A 26,620-nucleotide genomic window follows, 5' to 3' on the forward strand; every position below is an offset into this window, starting at 1 on the left:
TTCATCTTTTCATGGTTCAAAAATTATATTGCTTCTTGCATATTTTTCAGAAGGGCTTGTAGATCTTTAAAAGAATTTGACCTTTCTCTTTGTAGCATATCATCAATGGACTTCTGACTAGAAGGGCTTGAAGACATCCCTAACCCCTGTGGCGCTGCCCTCTTTCCTGCACTGATCTTTGTTAAGTTCGGTATGCTTGTCATATTTAACCAGATTTTTATAAAGATACTCTTTATGGGATATTTCCACCTTCTTTCCCCCCCCCTCTATCTCCCTCCACCACTACCTCCTTTTCAGTTTCCTAATTCGGGGGAGATATATCGAGGTCAACAGCCACTCTACCCTCTATCTTTAATCTCTTGTAACTCTTATGATAGTAATAAATTCAAACAAACCCCCAAGATGTTACTCAGTTGATACCACACTTTACAAATACTTAATTCCTTTAACCTTAAGTAATCCTTTATCAATATGTCAATTAAATTATATATCTATCAATCAACTAGTTAATTAATTAGCTATTTAATTATTTCAATTCTATTAATTTATCCAATTATAGCAATCAACAATCGCAGCAATATAATTATTTCACGAATACAGCAGTCAGTCAGTTTATATATCTATATTTATATGTGTCTTTATATCTATATTTATATATCACCTTTATCTTCCTGTCCCATCAAAGTCACTTTCCTTTTTAATTTAATTTTAAATATCAACTCCGGATTTGTAGCTCCTTTTCTATCTTTCTATCATACCAATGGCCAGTAGGTATCTCACTATCCAAACTGCAGTCCTAAAGTTGCTGTGTCACTTTCTCCATCTTGGATCCACTATACTCCTGTGACTTTTAGATCAAAAGTTCAATGTCTGGCTTCCGGTTCGCCCGCACGGCGCTTCCAGACGCACAAGAACAGTCCGCTTCCTGCCGTCCGTTTCTTTGTTTTTTGGAGAACCCTGAAAAGGGTCAAAAATCGCCCTGGAGGGGTGATTACCGAGGGGCGATTGCGGAAGAGCAGCAGCTTGAATCCGGAACAGTCTCCTTTGGCCTGAAGAAGAGACCAGCCATAAAGATGGCCGATCACTAAACCACTCCCTGCTGAAAGCCAAAAGCACTAAGAAGCAATCTGGAGGACCGGGGTGAGCCTTTACCTTTCCTATTCCCTTAACCATCTTCCTGTGGGACTTTCCTGAAAATCTCCTTCTCCATTTTTTGAGAAAACGGCGAATATCTACTCTGGGAACAAATCTTAAAGCCTTAGAGCTTTAAAAGAAATTTAATTAATTCAGCAAAGAAATTAAGCAATTTCATCTGTATTTACTAAAAAGCTATTTTTTGCTGGGGGTCCACTATCCTATTTTCTCTCTAAGCTGTGAATTAAGGAAAAAAAATTGGACTAATGTTACAAAAGTTCTATATTAATTTGGGGGGAAAAACAAAGAAAAGAAAGTTTTTACATTGCATTTTATATGTTATTGATGACATCTTGTGGCGAAACTTGGTACAGTAAGTAAATTTATTTTTTCTGTTGTGAGAGCTGACTGAATAACAGAGCTGTCCTTGACATTATTCTTAAAGATAAGTGTGGGAACACCTGGCACTGAAAACAACACTTTTGGAGGTGGATAATCCTTGATTCTTATTAAAATAGCCTCCATGGAAGACTTAGCTACAAACAATAATGAAATGGATGAATATATCCCACCACTTGACTATAAATTGATACTGGACACGATTTTGGCAATGACAGAGCAAATTAAAGCCAAACTGCAAGAAAAATCTGACAACTCAAAGCCACCAAATCAAATTCTGACTTTAAATGAGGAAAAGATAACCCAAAAGAAGAAGTGGAAACACACTAAAATAGGAGATTTCAAAGAACAACAAAAGCAACCTATAGAAAACCTTAAAGTCCAAACTTTAATGGCAACTACAAAACTTACAACTCAAAAAGCAACAGCACCTGAAGAAAGCAATACTAAGAGTGAAGACACTAAAGGCCTTCATATACATTATATTGAGAATTCAACTAATCAAATGACAACCATAATACCAGCTACTACTCTTCCTAACCTAGATAGAATTGGAAGAACAAAAAGACTTGACTGATTTAATGACAACTTGTATTACATCAATCATCAAAAAGTGAACTATCAAAGCAAAAATACAATGGCTACAAAGGGGACATTTTTCTTGCAAAATTGACATTTGGATACGTTCCCTGGATTCAAATAAGGGCTATAGGAAGAAAGGAAGATAAGATGCCAAGTGGGAAGCCTGGTTGGCACAAAAGGAAGGCAAGAGTTAGATTTAAAAAACTGAACTTGTTTCTTTTTTGGAATTCCTAAACATAGAGTATAAAAATACCTTTCAATGGATTAAGGGGAATCTCTAAAAATATAACTGATTCTATATTTAGTTTTTGATCTGTAAGGGAAAATAAAAGTAAGATCTTAGAATATAATTTTGAACTATATAATAGAAATTGGAATGATATATCAAAGGAGTATTTTAACAATTGATGTACGGTTAAGATGACATAGGAGATATTAGTTGTTATTTTTGAACTATATTATAGAAACTAGAATTTTATATATAAAAGACAGTATTTTAATAATTGTTGAATGGTTGAGATAAAAAATATACTTCTAATGCAGACATGTCAAACACAAGGCCCGGGGGCCAGATCCGGCCCGCGAAGTGGTTTCATGCGGCCCGCGAAGCCATCCTGGAAACAGTGAGGGAACAGCCCCCACTGCCTTGGCCCTGGCCCAGAGACCCTCCTCCTGCCAGAGACCCTCAGATCTGTCCCACTCCTGCCCAGGCCCCCATAGGCACCCTTGATGCGAACGATGTAGAGCTGGCCATGCCCATCCAGTAGGCCATACACACTCTAGCCACACCCACCCAGTAGGCCATGCCCACCCAGGCCATGCCCACCCGGCCCCCTGAGGGCAACCGCAATGCTGATGCGGCCCTCAATGAAATTGAGTTTGACACCCCTGTTCTAATTGCTGATTTGTTAAGATGAAAACTAGACTTTAATGGTAAAGCATAAGAATGTTTTGTAACGAACAATGTAAGTTTTGTAGACAAGAGAATTATTCTTTATTGAAATAGGGAATTGTGGGTTACCCAAAAATTAAGCTTTCTTTTGTATACTATAGGCTATTCTAGAATATTTTATTGCAATTAGATAAAATTTAAAAACAGGATATTGATATGTATTAGTGAAAATATATTGAAAATATAGGTACAACTAGAAGTGTATTAACTTGATTATTTTGACCATGTGATAACTAAGGGAATCAGAGAGGGAATCCCTGTTGATGTAACCTGAACTATTTACAACTTGTTATTTGTTATTTTGACTACCGAACAACCATATTGCTTCACAAATACATGTATATGTAAATATTTAAAAAATTAATAAAACTTGTATAAAAGAAAAGTTCAAAGTCTGCCCAAACTATTCACTTTCCTTCTACTTATAATCCACACTCATTTTCTCTAAAGTTCAGTCTCCAAGGCTCAAAATCTTTTCTTTTCCCGTTACCTTTCTGTCCGTTCGCCTGATCCCACAACTAGTTTACGATCTAACTTCCTGGCTTCCTCATCTTGTCGCTCTCGTCTGTCGCCTTATCTCTTGTCGTTTCTCTTACCACTCACTCCCTCTCGGTAAGGCACCCTCTTCTAGCCAGAGTCTCTTTTGCTTCCTCTCACTTTTGAAATGTAATATTTTGGGTTTACTTTCCGTCAGATCCGATTCACCGTTGTTCCACTAGGTCGATGCTAGTTCTGTCCCTCTGTCAGATCTTCGTGTCGGCCATTACCGGCTTCCTTCTCCCCAGTCTGCTTGCATCGGGTTTTTCTCCGGATCCCCAATACGGGACGCCGCTCATGCAGGTTTTCCGGGATGCCCGCAACTTTGGCTGTCCTTCCAGGACCTCCTATGGCTCCGGAGAGCCCCCACAGACTGGGTGAGAGGCTGTGCGATGCAGAGAAGCCCATTCACACAGCCGCTTGCTTTGACAGCTGGCCCTACCCCCCCAAAATTTTTGTAATTTTTTTTTTATTGTACCACTGAACCGTCACTAAAGTGTAATCTTTGTTTTAGTCATTAAGAACAAAATCAACTTCCAAATGAACACATGCACGGAAACTATATCATGCTGCATATGATCAAAAATTATGCAACAGTTGACAATTTGCAGCGCACCATTTTTATCAACATAATAAGTGATGAACGGATACCCTGTGGCTTGTGAATTTTCCCAACAGCATCTTGGACAACAAACAAGTAATTCTCCGCAAAATCCATCAGTACAATCAGTTTGGTTTCTTTTAGGCCGGCTTTCAACGACTTCAAATATTCGCTTTGATGTTTTGAAACAAAGTGATAGCCAGTCAGTTTCCATGTTTTGCTAGCGAGTTTTTCGATGAAACCATCAACAGTGAGAACATTTGTTTCCAGTGTTTCACAGTCAGTATGAACCCATTGTTTGAATTTTGTTGATTCTTCCGAATCCCATCCTCGAATATTTCGTCCAAATGTGCTATCAGTGCCTCTTCATCAGGGCAGTTTTGGCATTGCTGCAAGATACAATCTTTGGTGTTCAAATTGCAAACTGCCTTTCTCAAGAGCAGCTGGTAGTCCTCTTCAGTGTTGGCATCTTGTAGAATAAGCTTAACATTTTGATGAATGGTGCAAAAGCAGATGGAATATGTGCCTGAGGCACAGATGGTGACACACGACTTTGGTGTGAGTTCACAAAATTTGGAGAAACCAATTTCAGCACTATATTTGTTTCGATATGCCACATACAGTTCTTTCAGATTGCACAGTAGCAACCACTTCTGTTTGTGAACCTTGATGCCATCAAGCCGAATGGAAATGCAATCTTTTTTGCCGGGCACATCCTGCTAAATTTGTCATCCTTGTAGAAATCTCGACCTCTGTCGGTGATTTCCTTTGGCAACAGTTTGCCAACTTTTGCATCTGGTAGTGCACAAATGCCTCTTCGCTTTTTAACCATACGTTCTGAAACGCCAAACATTTTTGCTGTCACTGGTATCAACCAACTCTTTGGAGCCAAAGTCAATAATTGAACTTTCGTCGATCTATCAGATATTTTAATTTCTGTTTTCAAATTCTTTGATTAAGTCAGCATAATCCTGGCATTTCTGGCATTCTTTAGCAGCAGACTTGCTAGTTTGCCCAATATCTTCAGCTGCTACTACAGTGGCTAAAGTTATTTTGTCTACTACCACTTTCTGCACGCATTCAATTTTTCGTTTCACATAGTTTATCCCTACTGCTCAACTTCCGAATTTTTAACAAAGTCCCTAAATCGGTCAAACTTTGATTAACAGTGTCCGAAATGTCCATATCGTAATTATCTGATGATGAAGAGTGCCGTGCTTTGGACCATGGAAACGTATTTGGCTTTACACTTGGAACAAATTTTTTGACCCGGCTTCACATTTGTTTTTGCCACTTGTTAAATCATTAGACATGGTTAGATCAACTTTCAACAGCCCACGTTTAGCTATGGGATTTTGTTTGTCAAATGGGTTGCAGCACGACTTTGCTTCATATCGTACTTTTTCAGATACATCGCTTTGTGATGCAAGCAGATTTGGTCATCGTCTGTGAGCTCAACCTCCGATCACCGAGTAATGAATATTTTTTCTTCAGCGGACAACTGTGCACATAATGCAGCCCAATTTCGTTAGAATGAAATGAACCATGGTGGCAAATTGACGACAGTTTTTCTCCAACAGCACATTTGGGCAAAGTAGGATTGCCAGTTGAATTTTGCATATTACGGAAATTCACAATAATATAAAGTGTATTACTGCAAAATCAGAAACACAGAAGTTATATAAGGTTCTAATGTTATGACAGAAATATGACTACAGAATCCTATAGCCGCAACATGCTAATGTGTGGCGTCACTAAAGTACTTACAGCAGATTTAATGCTGTCATTAGTGTAGATTCATATAGCATGCAAGAAAGGAATTACACACTTTAAATTCCAGCATAAATAAAATGACAACGGCACAATATAAAAGAATGCATGTTGACGTACATGACGTTGCCATAGCAATGTCCTCAACTTGTCCCTATTTTTAGGGCTTTATACGTCAGCAATGAAAAACCATTTAGGGGGTTTGAAACATGCTCTTTCTAATGAGAATGATTTAACAGAGTTTCCAGAAGGTTTTTTTTTTTTTTGTAAAAGCGGGCTGAAAATACTCTATTTTTGGCATTTTTACAAAACATCAGCTTTACACTCAATTTGTAAACTATTGGAAAGCAGTAGGAGAATGAAATGTTATGTTCTAAAACCTTGTGTTGCTAAGTTATTACACGCAGTTTCACGTTTATCATATCTTTCCTTCCAGAGATATAAAAAGGCAAACTTTAACCTTTTTTCCGAGCTGCAATATTTTCGGCCAAATTTGCTCCAGATTATCTAGATGGAGATCACTCATGAGAATGTTTTTATTATTTTGTTTAATAGAGCACAAAAAGTTGTGCAAGATGGCCAAGTTTTGTTTCTCTCAACAAAATATTGCCGGAGATATTATGTCTCAAAGTTGCTGGAACCTCATACTGTAAAAGGCTGCGGTATGGGGTCAAACAAATGACTATATCTCCGCAAGTATTGCATTGGCAAACAACACTTTACCAATGTTCATTGGGAACATGTGTGCATGTTCACACAAAATTTCATTGAAATCCATGATGGTTGAGTGGGGCACTTTTCTGAAATCAGACCACTTGACATGGAATGACTCAAAACTAACCCCCTCCAGTCTGTGGAAAAATCTCTCTCCATGGAACGGGCAGCAGGAAGGAGATGGATAACATTTTTAAATTTTGTTCTAGGTTGCTTCATGGTAGATTGATGTAACATTAGTATATGTATATAGGCACATCTAATGGCAAACAGCACTTCAGCAATGTTTTGTTGTTAGTTGCGAAGTTGTGTCCGACCCATCGCGACCCCATGGACAACGTTCCTCCAGGCCTTCCTGTCCTTTACCATCTTCATTTAAGCTCACGCCTACTGCTTCAGTGAGCTTAAATGCACTTAAATGCTATCTCATTCTCCGTCGTCCCCTTCTTCTATTGCCCTCAATCTTTCCCAGCATTAGGTTCTTCTCCAGTGAGTCCTTCCTTCTCATTAGATGGCCAAAGTATTTGAGTTTCAACTTCAGAATCTGGCCTTCTAAAGAGCAGTCAGTGTTTAATCAATGTTTACATTTTAACAATTCTACCAGGATTAATTTTATTTTGGTCTTCAGATTTGTTTCCAGCATTCGGAAAAAATAAGTAAATTGTTATTTATATTTCAGAGTACATAAGGAAGGAAAGCAGAATAATAGAACTGGTCCCTCTACTTTTGAGGTATGTTTATTAACTGTTTCAAACGTAGTATTAGTTTACACGAAATGGAGAGTGAAGTTAAAGATAGTGAAGGTTAGAAATGCTAAAATTTTAAAAAGTTTAACATTAGATATAGATTCTAGGAGGAGAAAAATACATAATGCTGAATGAAATTTAATTTATTTTTATTTTTTAAATCTGAGAATTGTTCCTTCTTGTTGTAAGGATAAATTTGGAGAGGTAATGTTATGTATGTACTCCAGAAGGAAAGATAGGATATAAGTATAATAAAAATGACAAGTCATTTTTTACAGATATGTTGTATAATTCAAATTGCAAATTTGGACTGTTGATACAATTAATTTGAATAAATTCTATAAAAGGAAATATATATTTGTTTTCTCTTTACTCTATAGCTTGGTTTATATTATTTTTATACAGCTTTATGGTTGTTTTCTTTAAATGCATTTTATTTTGCTAGAGAAAAACTATTCATAAGTCCTGGAATCTGCTATAAAGCATGATTGCAAAGTTATGCATGTATCAACATTAAAACTCTTAATATAATTTTGTGGAAAAGTATCTTCATTCTTAATACTGTCTTTATCCTCTGTCATCACTTAAGGGATCCCAGACCATAGAAAGTTACTGGAAAAATCAGGTCTAAAATTCTGATGTCTGCTACTTTGAAATAAGATTATGCTGCAAAGAAAAGGATGTGCATGAATGCAAATTGCTATACATATGCCTTCCTTACTTTCAGTGCATAAATGTATGGTTCTGTAAGTCAAATTATTTTTAAATTTAGACTGAGAAAAATACTATGGAAACAACTTGTTTCTTTTATTAGACTGACCTGCAAGTCCATTTGATCGATGAAGGCTGTACAAATCCCTTAGAAAAGCTTTGGGACCAAAATGGAAGGTTTTTTATTGTAGAGAAAATGGTAAGTTACTACTACTATTTGGATATGTTCCACCTTTCTGGAACTTAGCAAATTTTCTAGCACAGCTGCTTTTTTTTTTTTGCAGAGACCATATGAAGAAACCAGCAGACTGGAAGAATGGCAGAATGGTAAGCCTTCAGTTTCTGCGGCTTTCCCAAAAGAGAATTTATCAGCATCTCCTCTGGCCCTTTCAAGAGCAAGGTATTCATGCTTTTGTGATTATTTTAAACTTTATCCTTTAGAACAGGAGTGTCAAACTCAATTTCATTGAGAGCTGCATCAGCATTGTGGTTGCCCTGGGGGTGGGGTATGGCCTACTGAGTGGGTGTGACCTACTGGATGGGCGTGGCCAGCTCAACGTCACTCATGTCGGGGGTCCCTGGGCAGGACTGGGGCGGATCTGAGGGTCTCCAGCGGAGGAGGGTGGGATAGGGGTTAGCGCCGGGACATGGTCCACTGGAGGAGCCTCACTGTCTCTCTCAGGCCATGCAGGGGGGCCCCCAGGATGGTGGCACGGGCTGCCCAGAGCCTTGGGCAGCAGAGGTCAAGCGCCCAGTCCTCAGGTTCAGGGACCCCGCAGCCCAGTCTAGCTTAACCCCACTTCCCCAAGGAAGCGCCCAGCTGCGCTTACCTCCTCGAGGCTGCTGCTGCTGTGCTCGCTGTCCTTGGCCAAGTTGTTTATGGTATGTGCAGGAGGGCAAAATGTGTGTAACCAAAGCATCCTCAGCAATAGGATGGGTGAACACCAGGAGAAGTCAGGAGGAGGGAACAAGGGATGGTGAAAGGGCAGCAGGGCTGCTCGTGGCCAAGTGCTAAGGCAGGACTTCCCGCAGACCCCTCCTCCTTCTCATTATAATCTATTTACCTTCCTTCCTTTCCTTTTTACCTCCCTCCCACCCTCCCTTCCTGTGTTCCTTCCTTCCTCCCACCCTCGTTCCTTCCTTCCTGTTCCTTCCTTCCTCTGTTCCTTCCTCCCTTCCTTCCTCCCTCCCTTTTTCCCTCCCTCCCTTCTTTCACTCTCCGTTCCTTTCTTCCTCCCACCCTCCCTTCCTCTGTTCCTTCCTCCCACCTTCCATTCCTTCCTTCCTTCCTCTCACCCTCCATTCTTTCCTTCCCTCCCACCTTCCATTCCTTCCTTCCTTCCTCTCACCCTCTGTTCCTTCCTTCCTCCCACCCTCCCTCCCTTCCTTTGTTCCTTCCTTCTTCCCTTTTTCCCTCTCTCCTTCCTCTGTTCCTTCCTTCCTTCCTCCCACCCTTCCTTCCTCTGTTCCTTCTTTCCTCTCTCCCTTTTTTCCTTCCCTCCCACCCTCTGTTCCTTCCTCCCTCCGTTCCTCCATTCCTCCCTCCGTTGCTGCATTCCTTCCTTCCTCCCTCCGTTCCTTCTTTCACCTTTCCATCTCTTTCCTTCCACCAAGCTTAGGAAGGGGTGATGGGAGGGTGAGAGATTGCCGCCGGCCATTGCTATACTTCGTGGGCTGGCGGGGGCGGTCCTGTTGAAAGGGATGCCTCATGGCTGCAAGGCTGGAGGTGCTGGGGGAGTGGCGCTGATCTACAACCTGGTTGCATCCATCAAAGCCAGAATGTGCTCAGTCTTAGCCCTGGAACCAGCAAGGAGCTGCCTTGCCACCTCTGTCCTGCCCCCAGGTACACACAGGAGATGCCAGTGCCAGTGTACTGGGTGAAGTCAGCCTACGGGGCAAGACAGCCATCAGAGACGCCGGACTCCACTTGTGCATGGACCCAGGGTATGGGGCAGGGCTGCCCTGTGGATTTAAGACTGAGCGCATTCTGGCTTTGTAGATCAATGCTGCCCCACCCTCCCACCAGCATCTCCAGCCTTGCAGCTACGAGGCTTTCCTTTCACTGGGACAGCCCCCCTGCTCATATGGGATAGCAAGACTAGCGGCAACATGGCATGGACAATTGAATGTAGTTTTCCACTCATCCTCCTTAATTCTAATTCGATAGTATGCTTCCCTTAGGTCTAGCTTGGTGAAAATCTTTCCCTTTGAAAGGTGGGATAGCATGTCCTTCATGAGGAGAAGAGGGTATAGGTTGCTTTCGCTTATGGTGTTCAAAGCTCTATAATCCACGCAGAGGCGAAAAGTTCCGTCTTTCTTTTCTCGGAACAATACAGGGGCAGCCGTCTTGGGCTTTGCTGGTTGAATGAATCCCCTTTCTGAATTCTTGTCTATAAACTTCTGCATTTCTTCCAATTCCTGTGGGCTCAAAGAGTACAATCTAGGTTTTGCACCTGGTCTGATCTCTATTGCACAGTCTGTGGGCCGATGTGGTGGTAATTCATCGGACCTCTCTTCACTGAATACTTTGGCTAGATCTCTATAGTCCTCTAATATTTTGGGTAATTCCTTTTCTCCCCCTATAGCGGCTGTTTCGGTTGGGATTTCCTCTGAGTGGGGCTGGGCTGTTGCCTTGATTGATTCCCCTTTTGGGAACCTAAGTTCGGCCATTCTCCAGTCCACCCGCGGGTTCCATTAGGCTAGCCATGCCATGCCTAAGATTATTGGGCACTCCATGCCAGGGGTTACCATGAACGTTATAGTCTCTACGTGGTCCCCCAGACTGAGTCGAAGCGTTAGCATTGCTAGGGTGGTGGGCATCCCCCCTGCTATGGACTCATTTAATTGACCGAACGAAAATGGTTTCTTCAGCCTCCTCACCGGTATGCCTAAATTCCCCACTAGTGTCGGGCTGATAAGACAGTGGGTGCATCTGGAGTCAATTAATGCCCTACCCTCTACAGCTTCGGGCATGGTAGGGGCTAGCACACTTACTGTCCTGGTGAGGGGCGCAGTGGGTCCACTTACCAGGGGTTTATCCTCGGAGTTGTCATCGGATGAGTTGGACACTCCCGCTGTGTAGGCCGGAGTTCCCTTTCCTCGCTGAGCAGAGGCAAGGAATTCGACGGTCTCTGTGCCTATTATGGTTCCTTCGGCTTTGCTGGTGGTTTTCCGGACTTCCCAGCCGGGGTCTGGTCTGATTTTCCAGTTGGGGTGCGGGAGCGGCATTCGGCAGCGCAGAGTCCTTCCTTGCCACACTTGAAATGCCCGGTGGTTCTCTTGAGGTCAATGGCTGCTTTGCTGGCTTGCGAGTCAGCTCGGGTGGTGATTTTCCCCACGGTCTTCCTCCTCTGCGCTGTCTCTTGGCTAGGTCGATCTCGGCTTCCTATGCTAGGATGCACCAATTCTGTAGCTGATGAGGTTCCCCCCGGGGAGGCAGGCATCGTAGAGGTCGTAGTTTAAGCCATTTTTAAAGTGGCTCAGCAAAATGTCCTCTGGCCACTTCAGCTTGCTGGCCAGAGTTTGGAATTCTTGGGTGTACTCTGCCACTGGTCGTCTGCCTTGCTTCACCGTTTTTATCCGCTCTCGGTCCTTCCGATCTGCCAATGGGTCCTCGAACTTGTGCCTGAGGGAGAACATGAATTGGTTGAAATTCAGTAGCTCTGGGGTGTCAGTGTTGTAGAGGTCCGATGACCCAGTCCGCTGCAGTGCCATCCAAGGCAGCTTGCACGATGCAAATTCTGACATGGTCGGTGGGAATGTCCCGGCTGTACTCCTCCATGTAGTTTAACACCTGGGTCATGAAAAATCCCAGGTGCCACGGCTCCCCACAGAACTTCACATCTAGTGGAGGGCATTTCTGGATGGAGCGTTTCCTTTTCTTCTGTTTGTGTCATCTCCCCTCTCTGTCCACGGCTTCCATGCGACGGGGGGTGGTGGCAGCAGCGGCGACTGCAACAGTTTCAGTGGTTCCGTTGGATGACCCCGGGGCCTCAGCTCGGACTCCTCCTTGGTCTTGTTCTTTCTGCAACTCATGCGGATGGTGCCTCGGTAGAGCTCGGGCTTCTCCAGGGCTATCTTCATCATGCCGACTGCCTGTTCCAGTAGCTGGCTGGAATGCTCCGAGCGATCTTCCTCGTCCTTGCTGAGATGGAGATCTTTCCATCTCTTCCTTCTAGCCTGGTTGAGACTTCCTTGTCTGAGTGTCACCTTTTCGCTGCCGTTTCCCAGTCGTCCTTCTTTCCAACATCCATTGACCACCGAGGCTTGTGGCAATGTACTTCTACTACCTCTTCTTCCGATGAGCTGGAGGAACCAGAACTGAATTGCTTGCAGGGATCTGCTCGGCAGGAGAGATCCCCCTCTGCGGCAGATTCCTCTCTCCCTGTTCTGTTATCTGACATGGTTTGCGAAGTTCCCCGGTAAGGGCTTTCCTTCCAGGCTGACTATTACTGCAGATCCTGTCTAATGTCAGGGCCCACTTCAAAACCTCATCCTAAGAAAGTAGAACTCATGGAAGCAGTTACTTCCAAAAGGAACTTTTATTAGGAGAAGCTGATTGCAGGCTTAATAGACAGGATCTGAGGGTTTCCCGCTCATATCAATAGGTTAAAAGTGTCCCAAGCTAACCCCACCGCATAGTTCATCTGGTCAGTTCAAATGGGCCAATCCCCAGGTGTTAAGTCCATTGTGGGAAAAAGGAGGTAACGCCAGCCTGTCTCAGGTTTGCAGCGATTTTTTTGTCGACTCTTCACACCTTCCCTTGTGAACGCGGAGATAAGCCAGTTGCTGGAGGCACATTCCTTTCTTCTCCCCCTCCCTTACTAGCTGACATCAAGGGGAGAGACAGTTCATAGAGGAAGTATACAGAAACAGCAAAGTGTTACAACGTAGCAATAGAGGAAACCAGAGCAATAACCGCAATGCTTTTCCCCCCTCCCCTCCAGGAGTATGGCAGGACCCAGGAGTATAGAGAGAATAGAGTGAGTTAAAGAAAGAAAAGAGCCCCCTTAGAATATGGGTTCTGACAAGCACTGGCAATCTTTCCCGCTCCCATCACCCCTTCCTAAGCGTGGAGAAAGGAAAGAGATGAGAAGGAAGGAAGGAAGTGTAGCGGAGAGGGGAGTTAGGGGGGATTGGTGCTGGCTGGGATCAATGCTGGCTGGGAGGCTTTGGTCGAGTTCTGTGGATTCGGCTTTGGTGGTCTCCACGGTGGCTGGCGGCAGGGTGGGGCTCTTGGGGAGGGATTTTTAAAGGAGAAGTGGAGATGGACTGGGGGAAGAAGATTTTATTTTCTCTTTTCCAGAGAGCAAAGCCAAGAGGAGGGAGAGTGAGGTAGGAAGTTGGCGAAAAGGCTGTTTTGGGATACAAAAAAGGGAAACTTAAAAAATGCAGCAAATACTTTGTAATTAGTAATCTTCCATTTCTCCAGCATGATAGATGGAGAATCCACGAATGGGTTAACTTTATCTTCCTGCCCAATTAGACTAAGTCAAACTTGCCACGCCTCTCCTGGGCCAGGACATCTCCCAGTCATGACTTAGTCTGTGCCCAGAATAGACATGGTAATTTTGGCTCCCAGAATCTTGCTGAGTCATCACTTCTGAGTAATTAAGCAGGTCGTATATATTTTTCCCCCCTTGTGGATTCTTCAGTTAGATAGCATTTGCTGTAGTTCCTTTCAGGATCGAGTTTGCCTTCTGGAGGTCTCAACTGTTTTCACTGTTGCAAGTCTGAAGGTTTCTCAATTAGATAGCTTTTGCTGTAGTTCTTTTCAGGATCTTATCTCTCTCACAAGCCCCAGGCTGTTCTTTTGCAGCTGCCATTTTGAATTCCAGCTTAACAGCAGCTGGCCACAAGGAGGCTCTTTGTCAGAAAGTCTTTTTTAAGCTGCCTTTTTTAAAAATTTTATTTTTATTGAAAAGTTTTATAAAAATTACAATATAATCCCCAAAACCAACCCACCCTAACCCCCCCTCTCCCTCCCCCACTTCCCAGAGCTGAGTACAGGGTTACAAATATAATAAACATAATCTAACTAACATTAACCAACTATATATAGAGCCTTGGTGGAGCAGTGGGCTAATGCCTCCTTAAGTAACACCAGCTGCCTGCAATTAGTGCAGGTTCGCGTCCCACCAGGCTCAAGGTTGACTCAGCCTTCCATCCTTCCGAGGTAGGTAAAATGACCCAGATTGTTGGGGGCAATAAGCGGACTTTGTAATAATGCCGCTTGGGGTGTGTGTGAAAGCCCTAACAAGCAGGCATATACATAGAATGAAGGCTGCTGCTAAGGTTGTAAGCTGCCCTGAGTCTTCGGAGAAGGGCGGGATATAAATGGAATTAAAATAAAAAAAATAAAAAAATATAAATAACCAAGTTCATAATGCGCTTTAACTCCCTTTTAACATAAATACAAGCAAATTAAAAGTAAACGTAATAGTAATAAAAACATAAACAAATTAATATCCTAGTTATTAAACAATACAATATCCAAGTTATTAAACAATACTAATACTAAAAATAATAATACCATATAATTAAAACAAATAAAAATTCCCCTATATTAAACTATTAATAATAATAATCTAAAATTTACTCATAGGCTAAATGGAATTTTTTAGTCCCATATTTATTCTGAATATAATCTATCCATCTTCTCCAGATCGAAATGTATCTTTCTTGTGAATGATCCTTCAAATAAGCAGAAATCTTAGCCATTTCTGCTAAATTTGACACTTTAAGTGTCCATTCTTCTATAGTAGGCAAGCAATCCTTCTTCCAATATTGCCCTACCAATAACCTTGCAGCTGTTATCAAATTCAACATCAAGTTAGTTTCTTTAGTATCACAATCTATAATAACACCCAATAAAAATAATTGTGGAGTAAACTTTATCTTTCTCTTACAAATCTTTTAAATGTTCCACCAAATTTTAATCCAAAAAGCTTTTATATTTCTACAAGTCCACCAAATATGAAAATAAGTAGCATCCAAACTGCCACATCTCCAACACTTGGGCTGTAAATTAGGATACATACAAGACAACTTTTTAGGATCCAGATGCCATCTATAAAACATTTATAAAAATTTTCTCTTAAATTTTGGGCCTGGGTAAATTTTACATTTCTAACCCAAATTACCTCCCATATATCCAATGGGATCGGTTCTTGAATATTTTGGGCCCACTTTACCATACAATCTTTAACTAATTCCGTTTCCAAATCCAATTCTATTAAAGCATTATAAATCCTCTTTATATGCGCTCAATTTTTATCTTTAATCTGTTTTACCAAATTTTCATCCATTAATGTAATACCAACCTTTTGACCTAACTTCCACCTAGCTTGCAATTGAGTATACTGAAACCAGGACTGTACAATATTTTCTTGTTTTAACTCAGCTAACGACTTTAATTGCCAATCATTCCCTACCAATCTAAGTAATTTCTTATAAGAAATCATATCCAAATTCACACCCACTCTATTGCGTGTCCAGGAATCCCCCAAATTGGTATTTTATAATTTAACTTATAATAATACTTTTTCCAGACACGCAATAAAGCACTTCTTAAAATATGAGATTTAAAAACCTTGTCAACTTTTTAATCATAAATCAAATATGCATGCCACCTATATAAGTCCCAACCCTCAAGATGAAGTATACTTTTATTTGTTAAATTAAGCCAATCTCTAACCAGTGTTAAAACCACCGTATCATAATATAATTTCAAATTAGGCGCCTTAAGTCCTCCTCTTTCCCTTGCGTCTTGTAAAATCTTAAGTTTAACTCTTGGTTTTTCCCCCGCTCAAATAAATTTATTAATACCCTTCTGCCAATCGTCCAAATTAGCATCTTTTTTCAAAATAGGTATCATTTGAAACAAGAGAAACTTTGGTAGAACATTCATTTTAACAGCTGCAATTTTCCCCAACAAAGATAATTGTAATTTTTTCCAATTATTTAAATCCTTTTGTACTTTTAACCATAATGTCTCATAACTATTCTTATATAATTTTACATTAGAGGCTGTAATATATACTCCCAGATATTTAACCTTTTTCACTATTTCAAAACCTGTCAATTTGGGGGCTTTCAGTAGCGCTGCCGCGCCGAATGGCGGCGTTCTGAAGCCGCCCGATCCTGGGAAGCGTCAAAACGCCCGGAGGTAGCGAAAATCAGCTATTCCGCGGCACCGGAGCTTCTCCCTCGGGAGAAGAGGGAGAGGCGAGCCTGCCTGGATAGAGGTACAGCTCCTCTGCGATTCTCCCAAGTAGTTTGGGGGATAACAGGGTGAGCCCCCTCGGAGCCCAGGCTTTCTCCGCTCCCAGGACGTCTTCGCTCCAAAAGGAGTGGAACAAGACGCGACAACTACACCTGCTGCTTAGAGGGGACTGTGAGTATTTTGTTCCTTTGGAAAGCAGGCAGAGCAAAGCAGGAAGATCTGAATTTATAAATTGGATTTCAACTTTAACTCAGTTTCATTATCTTCTTCAAGTTTCAAGTTTGAAATGGAGTAAAAATGGCGCTGGAATGTTTCTCTCCTGTGTGAAGTGACTGTGTTTGAAAATTGTTATATTTTGCTATAAAGCAAGAGATACAATTTGCAACTGACTTTATCCAGTATCGGATTTTGTGTATTTGAAAGCCTGTTCCCTATTCTTCTTATTGAAGGCTAAGAACTTTGAGAGAATTGTTATTTCTTCTTCCCATTTTTTTTCTTTTGAACTTTGATTCTGCTGGGTGAAAGAGGAAATTGAAACTTAAGAGATGGCTGCGAGACGTGGGGGAGGGCCCCCGCTTTCTAAGAATGTTATCTCCTCACCTATACCACAAGCTGCAGGGCAGACTTCGATGAAACCTACAGTACAACCACCCTCTCCCCCACCTCCTGCATTTACACTGACAGACATCCAGCAAGTTGTGATGCAGTCAATGCAAGTTTTGCAACAAGAAATAAAGAATCAAAACAACCAGATGAGGGAAGATATAGTGCTTGCACTCCAGGGCTTAGCTGCACATATAGAACGCCTGGATGTTTGTGTGGATTCAGTTATGGAGTATGTGGAGAACTTGGAAAATAAAATTATTGATGCTGAACAGAAGGTTATCAATCTTCTGCAGAGGCCAAGATTGACAGAACAGAAGACGAGGTTACTATATCAGAATATAAGAACATGGACTTTGCTTTGCGTATCAGAGGCCTCAAAGAGAATCCTAAAGAAAATCTGGAATGGGAAATAGTACAAGCAGTGGTTCCTGTTTTGAAATGGGAACCTGAAGAACTACTTAAGGAAATGGATAAGATATTTAGGGTTAACTCCTGGATTGCTAGGCAAAAAAGTCTACCTAGAGATGTAGTGATTTATTTTTCCAGGAGATCAACCAGAAATTCTATTATCCAGGCTTTTTATCGGGAAAAATTTCAGATTGCAGGCCAAGATATTATGATTTTAAAGGAGATACCTTCAAAAATTCTTAGAAAGAGGAAAGACTTTGCCTTTTTGTCTGATGAGCTTAAGAAGCGACAAATCCAGTTCAGATGGGAAATACCTATTGGAATTGTGGTAAATTATGCAGGGACCAGATATAGACTGGATACAATCTTAAAAGCAAAAGATTTCTACACTAAGGTCCTGAAAGCAGGTTTACCACCATCTCCCCGAATTAAAAGAACAGAAGCTAGACAAGATGATAAACAATTGAGTGAAGGGGCAATGTTACTGCGTCTCCTTGAGGAGACGCAGAAGCCGGAGGCCATGGAGCAGAGTTTGGCATTAAAGGAAGATCTAAAAGAACAGAGGATGACAAGAGCTGCACATAAGCGTATGGAAAAAGAGCAAAAACAAAAGCCTGTAACTGGTCCAGCTACGCAAGATGTGGCCGTTTTAGAGCCCATGGGAGGAGCACGTCCAAAGAGAGCAACAGCTGATCTTCAGGCCATGTTCCAAAGGCTCATAGTCACCAGAGATGGTGAAGTTCCTGACATGGAATGTTAATGGGTTAAATTCACCACAGAAAAGAAAGAAAGTATTTTTTTATCTGAAACAACATAAAAATGACATTGTTTGCTTACAAGAGACACATATTGCATTAAAAGATCAAAAATATTTGATTAATTCCCGATTGGGAACACATTTTGCATCTTTTGCTCCGGACAAGAAGGCTGGAGTGGTTATTTACTTAAGAAAAGACTTTTCAGCAAGATTGATTGAATCAGATAAACAAGGGAGATATATTACTATTGAATTAACATTACAAGGAAAGAAAGTTCTTCTTATTGGATTATATGCTCCAAATCAACAACAGCAAAAAATTTTTAAATTTTTACATCAGAGACTAATTGAACTGGATTACAAATCTGTTATGATGGGGGACTGGAATGGGGTTTTGGTGCCATCTGAAGATAAGAAGGGATCTTCTAAAAACTTTTTAAATTCAAAATTGCCTAAAGCTTTTTTTGATTTGAAGGAAGATTTGGAATTAAGAGATGTATGGCAGGAAAGGAATATGAGAGACAGAGATTTTACTTTTTTTCCGGATAGACATAAATCTTTTTCCAGGATTGACTTCATTTTGATTACTACTGATCTTTCTGCTTCGGTTAAGAACGTTAAGATTTTTCCTAGGACAATGTCTGACCATAGTCCTGTTTGGTTGGAGTTCTTTGCTGAAGACACTACTAGGAGATCCTGGAGGCTGAATGAGAATTTATTTACAAATGACTTGTTCTTGCAGAAATGTATAGAACATATGAAAGAATTTTTTGTCATGAATATGCATAAAGGTACCTCGATGGAAATGGTTTGGGATGCTAGTAAAGCCTATATGAGAGGGGTTTTGATTTATATGAATAATGCTTATAGGCGTAAGCAAGTGCAAAAATGTTTAGATATTGAGGAAGAGATTAAAACTAAGGAGAAGTTCATTTTGAATCCATTGGATAATAATTTAAAGATCTCAATACATTTATTGAAAGAACAATTTAATATGCTATTGGCTGATCAAGTAGCAACTAATTTGCGTTATGCCAAACACAATACTTTTTGTAACGCCAATAAGCCTGGTAGATGGTTTATTTATTTATTTATTTATTTATTTATTTATTTATTTATTTATTTAATTTGTATACCGCCCTTCTCCCGAAGGACTCAGGGCGGTGAACAGGGCAATACATAAAAACAAGATACAAAAATTAAAAATTATTAAAAAGTAATTAAACAGTGCCCATAATAAATTAATACAGATTAAAAATTGAAATCCATTTATAAAATCCCACCCCGTCCCATCAGGCCAGGCCAGCTTGTTTAAAGAGATGGGTTTTAAGATCGCGCCGGAAGGAGCGGAGATCGGGCACCATCCGGAGCTCAACCGGAAGATGGTTCCATAAATCCGGTGCACCCACAGAGAACGCCCTCCCCCTGGGGGCCACCAGTCGGCATTCTTTGACCGGTGGCACCCTGAGGAGGCCCTCTCTGTGGGAGCGTACTGGGTAGAGGGAAGTTGACGCCGGCCGCAGGTGGTCCCCAAGGTATTCCGGACCCATGCCATGTAGGGCTTTGTAGGTCATTACTAACACCTTGAACCTCACTCGGAAGACAACTGGAAGCCAATGCAGCTCGCGGAGCAAAGGTGTGACATGGGAGTGTCGGGAAACTCCCAATACAAATCTCGCGGCTGCATTCTGTACCAGTTGGAGCCTCCGAGTGGTCTTCAAAGGTAGCCCCATGTAGAGAGCGTTGCAGTAGTCAAGACGAGAGGTCACGAGCGCATGAGTGACCGTACGTAAGGCATCCCAGTCTAGATAGGGCCGCAACTGGCGCACCAGGCGAACCTGGGCGAAGGCCCCCCTAGTCACAGCTACTATATGGTCTTGTAGGGAAAGCTGTGAATCTAGGAGGACTCCCAAGTTGCGAGCCCTATCTACAGGAGGTAATAACTCACCCCCCATAGTGAGGGGTTGGATATCCTGAATATCCCGAGATGCCGGTACGCACAGCCACTCAGTCTTGTTAGGGTTGAGTCGAAGCCTGTTCCTCCCCATCCAGACCCGGACCGCCTCCAGGCATCGGGACATCACGTTGAGGGCATCACTGGGGTGGTTTGGGGTCGAAATGAAAAGTTGGGTATCATCAGCATACTGATGATACCCAACTCCAAAACCACGAATGATCTCACCCAGCGGTTTCATGTAGATGTTGAACAGGAGAGGCGAGAGGACCGACCCCTGAGGGACTCCACAAACGAGAGGCCTCGCGGTCGACCTCTGCCCCCCTGCCAACACCGACTGCGAGTGTCCCAGGAGATAGGAGGAGAACCACTGAAGAATCGTGCCTCCCACTCCCAATCCCCTGAGACGCCGCAGCAGGATACCATGGTCGATGGTATCGAAAGCCGCTGAGAGGTCTAATAGGACTAGGACAGAGGAATATCCCCTGTCCCGAGCCCTCCAAAGATCATTCACCAGCGCGACCAATGCCGTCTCCGTGCTGTACCTGGGCCTGAAGCCCGATTGGTACGGGTCTAGATAATCCGCTTCATCCAGGACCAGAGGGAGCTGATGTGCCACCACACTCTCAACAACCTTCGCAAGAAAGCGAAGGTTGGAGACCGGACGAAAGTTATTTAACACAGCCGGGTCCAAGGCAGGCTTCTTGAGGAGAGATCTTACCACCGCCTCTTTCAATGCGGCGGGAAAACTACCCTCACTCAGAGAGGCAGATATAACCGCCTGGAACCAGCCTCGTGTCCCCTCCCGGGCTGCATAAACCAGCCAGGAAGGGCACGGGTCCAATAAACATGTGGTGGAGCTCAGCCTCCCCATAATCCTGTCCACTTCCTCCGGAGTTACAGGATCGAACTCCTCCCAGGTAACATTGACAAGACCGCTCGTGTCCTGATCGTCTGACGCTGCCCAGTCGGAGTCCAGACCGGTCCGAATCCAAGCGATTTTGTCCGACAGATGTTGACTAAACTCTTTGGCACGCCCCTGCAAGGGTTCCTCACTCACCGCCTGATTAAGGAGGGAGCGGGTCACCCTAAACAGGGCGGCCGGGCGATTATCTGCGTACGCGATGAGGGCAGCGAAGTAGTTAGACCTCGCCACCCTCATCACTGCGAGATAAGACCTAATATGGGTTCTTAGTCGCAATCGGTCGGATTCAGATCGGCTGGACCTCCAAATGCTCTCTAGGCCCCGTCTCTGACGCTTCATCTCCCGGAGCTCCGTGGAGAACCATGGAACCCATTGGGATCTACGCCGGGTGAGGGGCCACAAGGGTACAACTCGGTCAAGTGCCTCCGTGGCCATCCTTTCCCAGGCTTCCACTAAAGCATCTGCCGAGTTGTGAGCAGAGGAGGCAGGTGGGGACCCCAGTGCTGCCTGGAACCTCTCAGGGTCCATTAAGCGCCTGGGGCGGAACCATCTGGTTGGCTCAACAGCCCCACGGTGGGGAGTGGCAAAACGGAAGACCAGCCGCAGGAGATGATGATCGGTCCATGACAGGGGCATAACAATTGGGGAGCCCCCACTAAGATCATCTAACCACCGACCAGATAAGAAAACCAAGTCAAGGGTGTGGCCTCCCTCATGAGTCGGTCCCTGAATTACTTGCGTCAGGTCCATGGCCGTCATGGAAGCCATGAACTCCCAAGCTAACTCAGATGCTCCTTCCAGGGATGGTAGATTGAAGTCTCCCAAAACCATAAGTTTGGGGAACTGAATCACCAGCCCTGAGAGGATATCGAGAAGCTCAGGCAGGGCTGCTGCTGCGCGACTAGGCGAAAGGTACACCAGCAGCAAGCCCAACTGCGCCCTAGGACCAAACCTCAATAAGAGAGATTCGCACCCGACTATCTGAAGAACGGTGGCCTCCTGCGGACATAAGGTCTCCCTCATAACCACAGCCACTCTCCCACCCCTACCCTGAGTCCGAGGCCGGTGTAGCACCCAGAAGCCTGGTGGGCAAAGATCAGCCAGGGGGATACCGCCCTCTGGGCCCAACCAGGTCTCCGTGATGCAGGCCAGGTCCGCATGCTCACCCTCGACCAGATCCCGGACGAGAGGAGCCTTGTTAGCAATGGACCTGGCATTCAGGTACACCAGCCGGAGCTCAGGTGGCTGCACATCCCCGCTCCCGGAACCTCGGGTCGAAGACAGAGGGTCGGAGCGCCTCACCACTTGTAAATAGCGGAGATGCCCTCCCGGAGGTCGGTACGGCCCTCTGATCTTACACCTGCTGCCATTCCCTATCGTCGTGGGAATAGGCAATCCCACGACCCGCTCAGGAGCTCCGGAGATGGCCGACCCCGGCTCCCTCTCTACGCGATCTATCCTGGACCTGGCCTGAACAACAGTTGGTGGATTACCCCCCGTCTCCAACCAACCACAACCCTCCCCCCTCCCTAACCCTCCAAAAAATTTGGCTAAAAAAGTAACCAGGGGCCTCTTATTAAATTTATATCTTAGGCCCCTGTTCCTGCCCAGCCATCTCTCAGGGTCCCGACAATCGGGCCCGTCATCAAGAGGCAGAGTAGAAGATAAGGCGGGTCGCACCCAGGATGGGGGAGCACCCCTGAGGGCGAACAAAACCGTGCTGGGGTAACTCAGGCCCATGATAATAATTGGATAATCCAGCAAAAACAGACCCAGTTCAAAATAAATAAAATGGGAGGATCTTAAAGTGGAAGGAGAATATCCAGACTGCAAACCCAGCTCCGCTGCCACTTGAGCTGGGTAACCCCGGAACAATCCGCATCCTCTCACAACGGTCAGGACCGGGGAGCAGCCTGGAATATATAGCCGGGGAAAGAGATACCGCCTAGAGCTCTCACCTCTAGGACGGTAACAGGTGGAAACTCTTAACTCTTAACCACTCTCCCACTGTGGTTATACACCCGGAACCTTCCAAAACCCAAGGGGAAAGGAAAAAAGGGAGGACAATAGGGCAAACCAGTCAGCAAGATGAATTAGGGCTAAAAACCCATAAAGTCACAGAGTGGTAAGAGAAGCTCCGGTTTCAGGTTTCTTTTCGCGTCATGGAAGGGACCAGGTGATAGTCGACCGATAGGGAGGGAACCAGGGCCCCATAGTACTTCAGTGGGGCCCAAAAGACATGGTCCAGTCAGCTACAGTAGTCCATGCCTCCAAATGTCCAGGCATAGAAGTCCACACTCCACCACCCGGCCATAGTCACCATACCAAAGCGGTCGCGGCACTCCAACTCCCTCACCGCCAACCAGGACCATCTCCACCACTCCACCACTTTAAACGCTGACGCTGCTCCAAGCCGTAGTTCATAGTAATAGTCGTAAATCGGCCAGCATCCGGCTCCTCAAGCAACTGGAAAGTTCTCCCCAGAGTCGCCAAGCTCCGTCGAGTTATCCCGGGCTCCGCAAGACTCCACCAGACTCCCGTAACAGCATAGCAGCAACCACGGTCAGCAGGTTGGCGGTGCGCGGGTCTCCCAAGATCTTCCAAGACCTCCACCACACTCCTCCAGGCTTCACTGGGTTCCCGCAGCTCCGACAACCAGCCGGTCGGTGCTGCACAAAGCAGGGTTCTTCCGGGTTCTTCCAGAGCCTCCGGAGGACTCCATTAGGCTTCGCTGAGCTCCCGCGGCCCGACAATCAGCTGGTTGGTGCCGCAGAGCACAGCACGGAGCTCAGCTAGTTCTTCCGGGCCTGCACGGCCCTCCCAAACTCCTCCGAAACTCCGGACTTACAGAGCCAACGACAAGCAGCACAGCTGCTCCCTCTGGCTTCGCTGAGCTCCTGCGGCCCCGACAATCAGCTGGTCGGCGCCGCAGAGCACAGTCAGCTGGTCGGCGCCGCAGAGCACAGCACGGGCTCAACCAATTCTTCCGGGCCTGCACGGCTCTCCCAAACTCCTCCGAACAGCCGGGGCCCTCCGAAGATCCGGGCTTACAGAGCCAGACAAGCAGCACAGCAGCTGCAGAAGTAACTACCAGAAGCTTTTCCTCGACCCTAATCCAAACCCCCGACACAGAGAGAATGACATTCCTGTGGGGCTCCCAGGGTCGCTAAAATTGCCAGAGCTCCTCGCGGAGCTCAGCCAAGCACGTCCGCCATCTTGGGCATGCGCAGAATACCTAGGATGCTGGCAGCAACCTGGTTGGCTTATCAATTAAGGAAGAAACAGAAATTACATACTATAGGCAAAATAGAATATAAAGGAAAAGAAGTTTACCAACAAAATTTGATTAAGAGGAGTTTTCTAGATTTTTAGTCGAAATTATATTCTAAAGAGAATATACAAGCTTTAGATGTAGACAAGTATTTACAGGGAGCTCATTTTCCAAGACTTTCACAAGAACAACAACTTGAGATGAATTGCCCAATTACATCAGAAGAAATTTCTTTAGCTATTAAACAGTTGAAATTGGGCAAAGCTCCGGGAACAGATGGATTAACAGCAATTTATTATAAAAAGTTGTTGCCTGAAATGATTGAACCCTTAAAGATTTTGTTTAATGAAATTCAGACTGGAGGCGCAGTTCCTCCATCATGGAGGACAGCTTTTGTATCGTTGATCCCAAAGGAGGATCAAGATCTTACTCAACCTAAAAATTATAGACCTATATCACTTTTAAATACAGATTATAAGATTTTTGCTAAAGTATTGGCTAATAGATTAATGCAAGTTTTGAAACAAATGATTCATAGTGATCAATCGGGATTTATATCTGGGAGGTATATAAAATATAATGTAAGACAAATTGTTAACTTGCTTGAATATTTGGATAAGAACAACCAAGTCTCCGCAGCATTGATATTTTTGGATGCAGAGAAAGCCTTTGACCAATTGAATTGGCAATTTTTATTAAGAGTTGTTGAGGAGATGAATTTTGGAGAAGGTTTTCTACATGCTATTAAAGCTATATATCAACAACAAACTGCACAAATTATAGTTAATGGGGGATTAACAGAGACTTTTAAAATTGTAAAAGGTACAAGACAGGGTTGCCCCCTATCACCATTATTGTTTGTTTTAACATTAGAGATTTTACTAATTAAAATTTGAGAGTCCTCTTTGATAAAGGGAATTAAAATAAAACAGAATGATTATAGATTGAGAGCTTTTGCTGATGACTTGGTTGTGACAGTATCCCAACCGTTACAGTCGGTTATAGACTTGATGGAAATTATAACTCAGTATGGTAAGGTTTCTGGGTTTAAGGTGAATAGTAATAAGACTAAGATATTATCCAAGAATTTATCTATGAGTGAAAGGGATATGTTATCTAAATTAACAGGTTTTGAAATAGTGAAGAAGGTTAAATATCTAGGAGTATATATTGCAGCCTCAAATGTAAAATTGTATAAGAATAATTATGAAACACTATGGTTGAAGGTACAAAGGGACTTAAATAATTGGAAAAAATTACAATTATCATTACTGGGAAGAATTGCAGTTGTTAAAATGAATGTTCTACCAAAGTTTCTCTTTCTGTTTCAGATGATACCTATATTGAAAAAGGATGCCAACCTTGATAAATGGCAGATAACGAATTTATCTGGGCGGGGAAAAAACCAAGAGTTAAATTCAAGATTTTACAAGATGCCAGGGAAAGAGGGGGACTCAAGGCGCCGAATTTGAAATTGTACTATGATGCGGTTGCCTTGACCTGGATTAGTGATTGGCTTAATCTAACTAACAAGAGAATACTTCATCTTGAGGGATGGGATTTGGTATATGGATGGCATGCATACTTGCTTTATGATAAGAAGGTAGACAGGGCTTTTAAATTCCATATTCTTAGAAGTGCTTTATTGCGTGTCTGGAAAAAGTATTATTATAAGTTAAATTATAAAATACCGATTTGGGGAATTCCTGGACACGCGATAGAGGGCGTATCTATGGGAGTGAGTATGGATATGGTTTCTTATAAGGAACTACTTAGATTGCAAGGGAATGATTGGCAACTTAAACCAGTAGAGGAGTTAAGACAAGAAAACATAAGTTACTCTTGGTTTCACTATACCCAATTGAAAGCTAGGTGGAAGTCAGATCAAAAGGTTGGCATCACAACTACAGATCAAAATTTAGTAAAGCAAATTAGAGATTTAAATTGTGCACATATAAAGAGGATATATAATGCTTTAATTGAATTGGATTCGGAAACAGAACTGGTTAAATACTGCATGATAAAGTGGGCACAAAATATTCAGGAACCAATTTCGTTGGACACCTGAGAGATAATTTGGGTCAGAAATGTTAAATTTACCCAGGCTCAAAATTTAAGAGAAAATTTTTATAAAATGTTTTATAGATGGCATCTGGATCCCAAGAAGCTGTCCAACATGTATCCTAATTTACAGTCTAAATGTTGGAGGTGTGGTAGTTTAGAAGCTACCTATTTTCACATGTGGTGGATTTGTAGAAATATAAAAGCTTTTTGGATTAAAATTTGGTGGAACATTCAAAAGATTTTTAAGAGAAAGATAAAGTTTTCC

General features: G+C 43.2%; 1 protein-coding gene across 2 annotated transcripts in view; it reads left to right on the plus strand.

The window, feature by feature from the left end:
• ZWILCH (zwilch kinetochore protein) overlaps positions 1-26,620 on the plus strand; it is an 84,250-nt gene that overhangs the window by 9,237 nt on the left and 48,393 nt on the right. The window contains exons 2-4 of one of the 2 annotated variants that reach the window (XM_083371574.1): positions 7,369-7,420; positions 8,250-8,345; positions 8,431-8,546. In XM_083371574.1, the coding sequence (XP_083227700.1) occupies positions 7,369-7,420; positions 8,250-8,345; positions 8,431-8,546 (264 nt within the window). The remainder of the gene's footprint in view (positions 1-7,368; positions 7,421-8,249; positions 8,346-8,430; positions 8,547-26,620) is intronic. The other variant, XM_083371575.1, reaches the window with a different exon arrangement.

The sequence above is a fragment of the Vipera ursinii genome, assembly GCF_947247035.1.
Source record: "Vipera ursinii genome assembly, chromosome: 11".
Lineage (NCBI taxonomy): Eukaryota > Metazoa > Chordata > Lepidosauria > Squamata > Viperidae > Vipera > Vipera ursinii.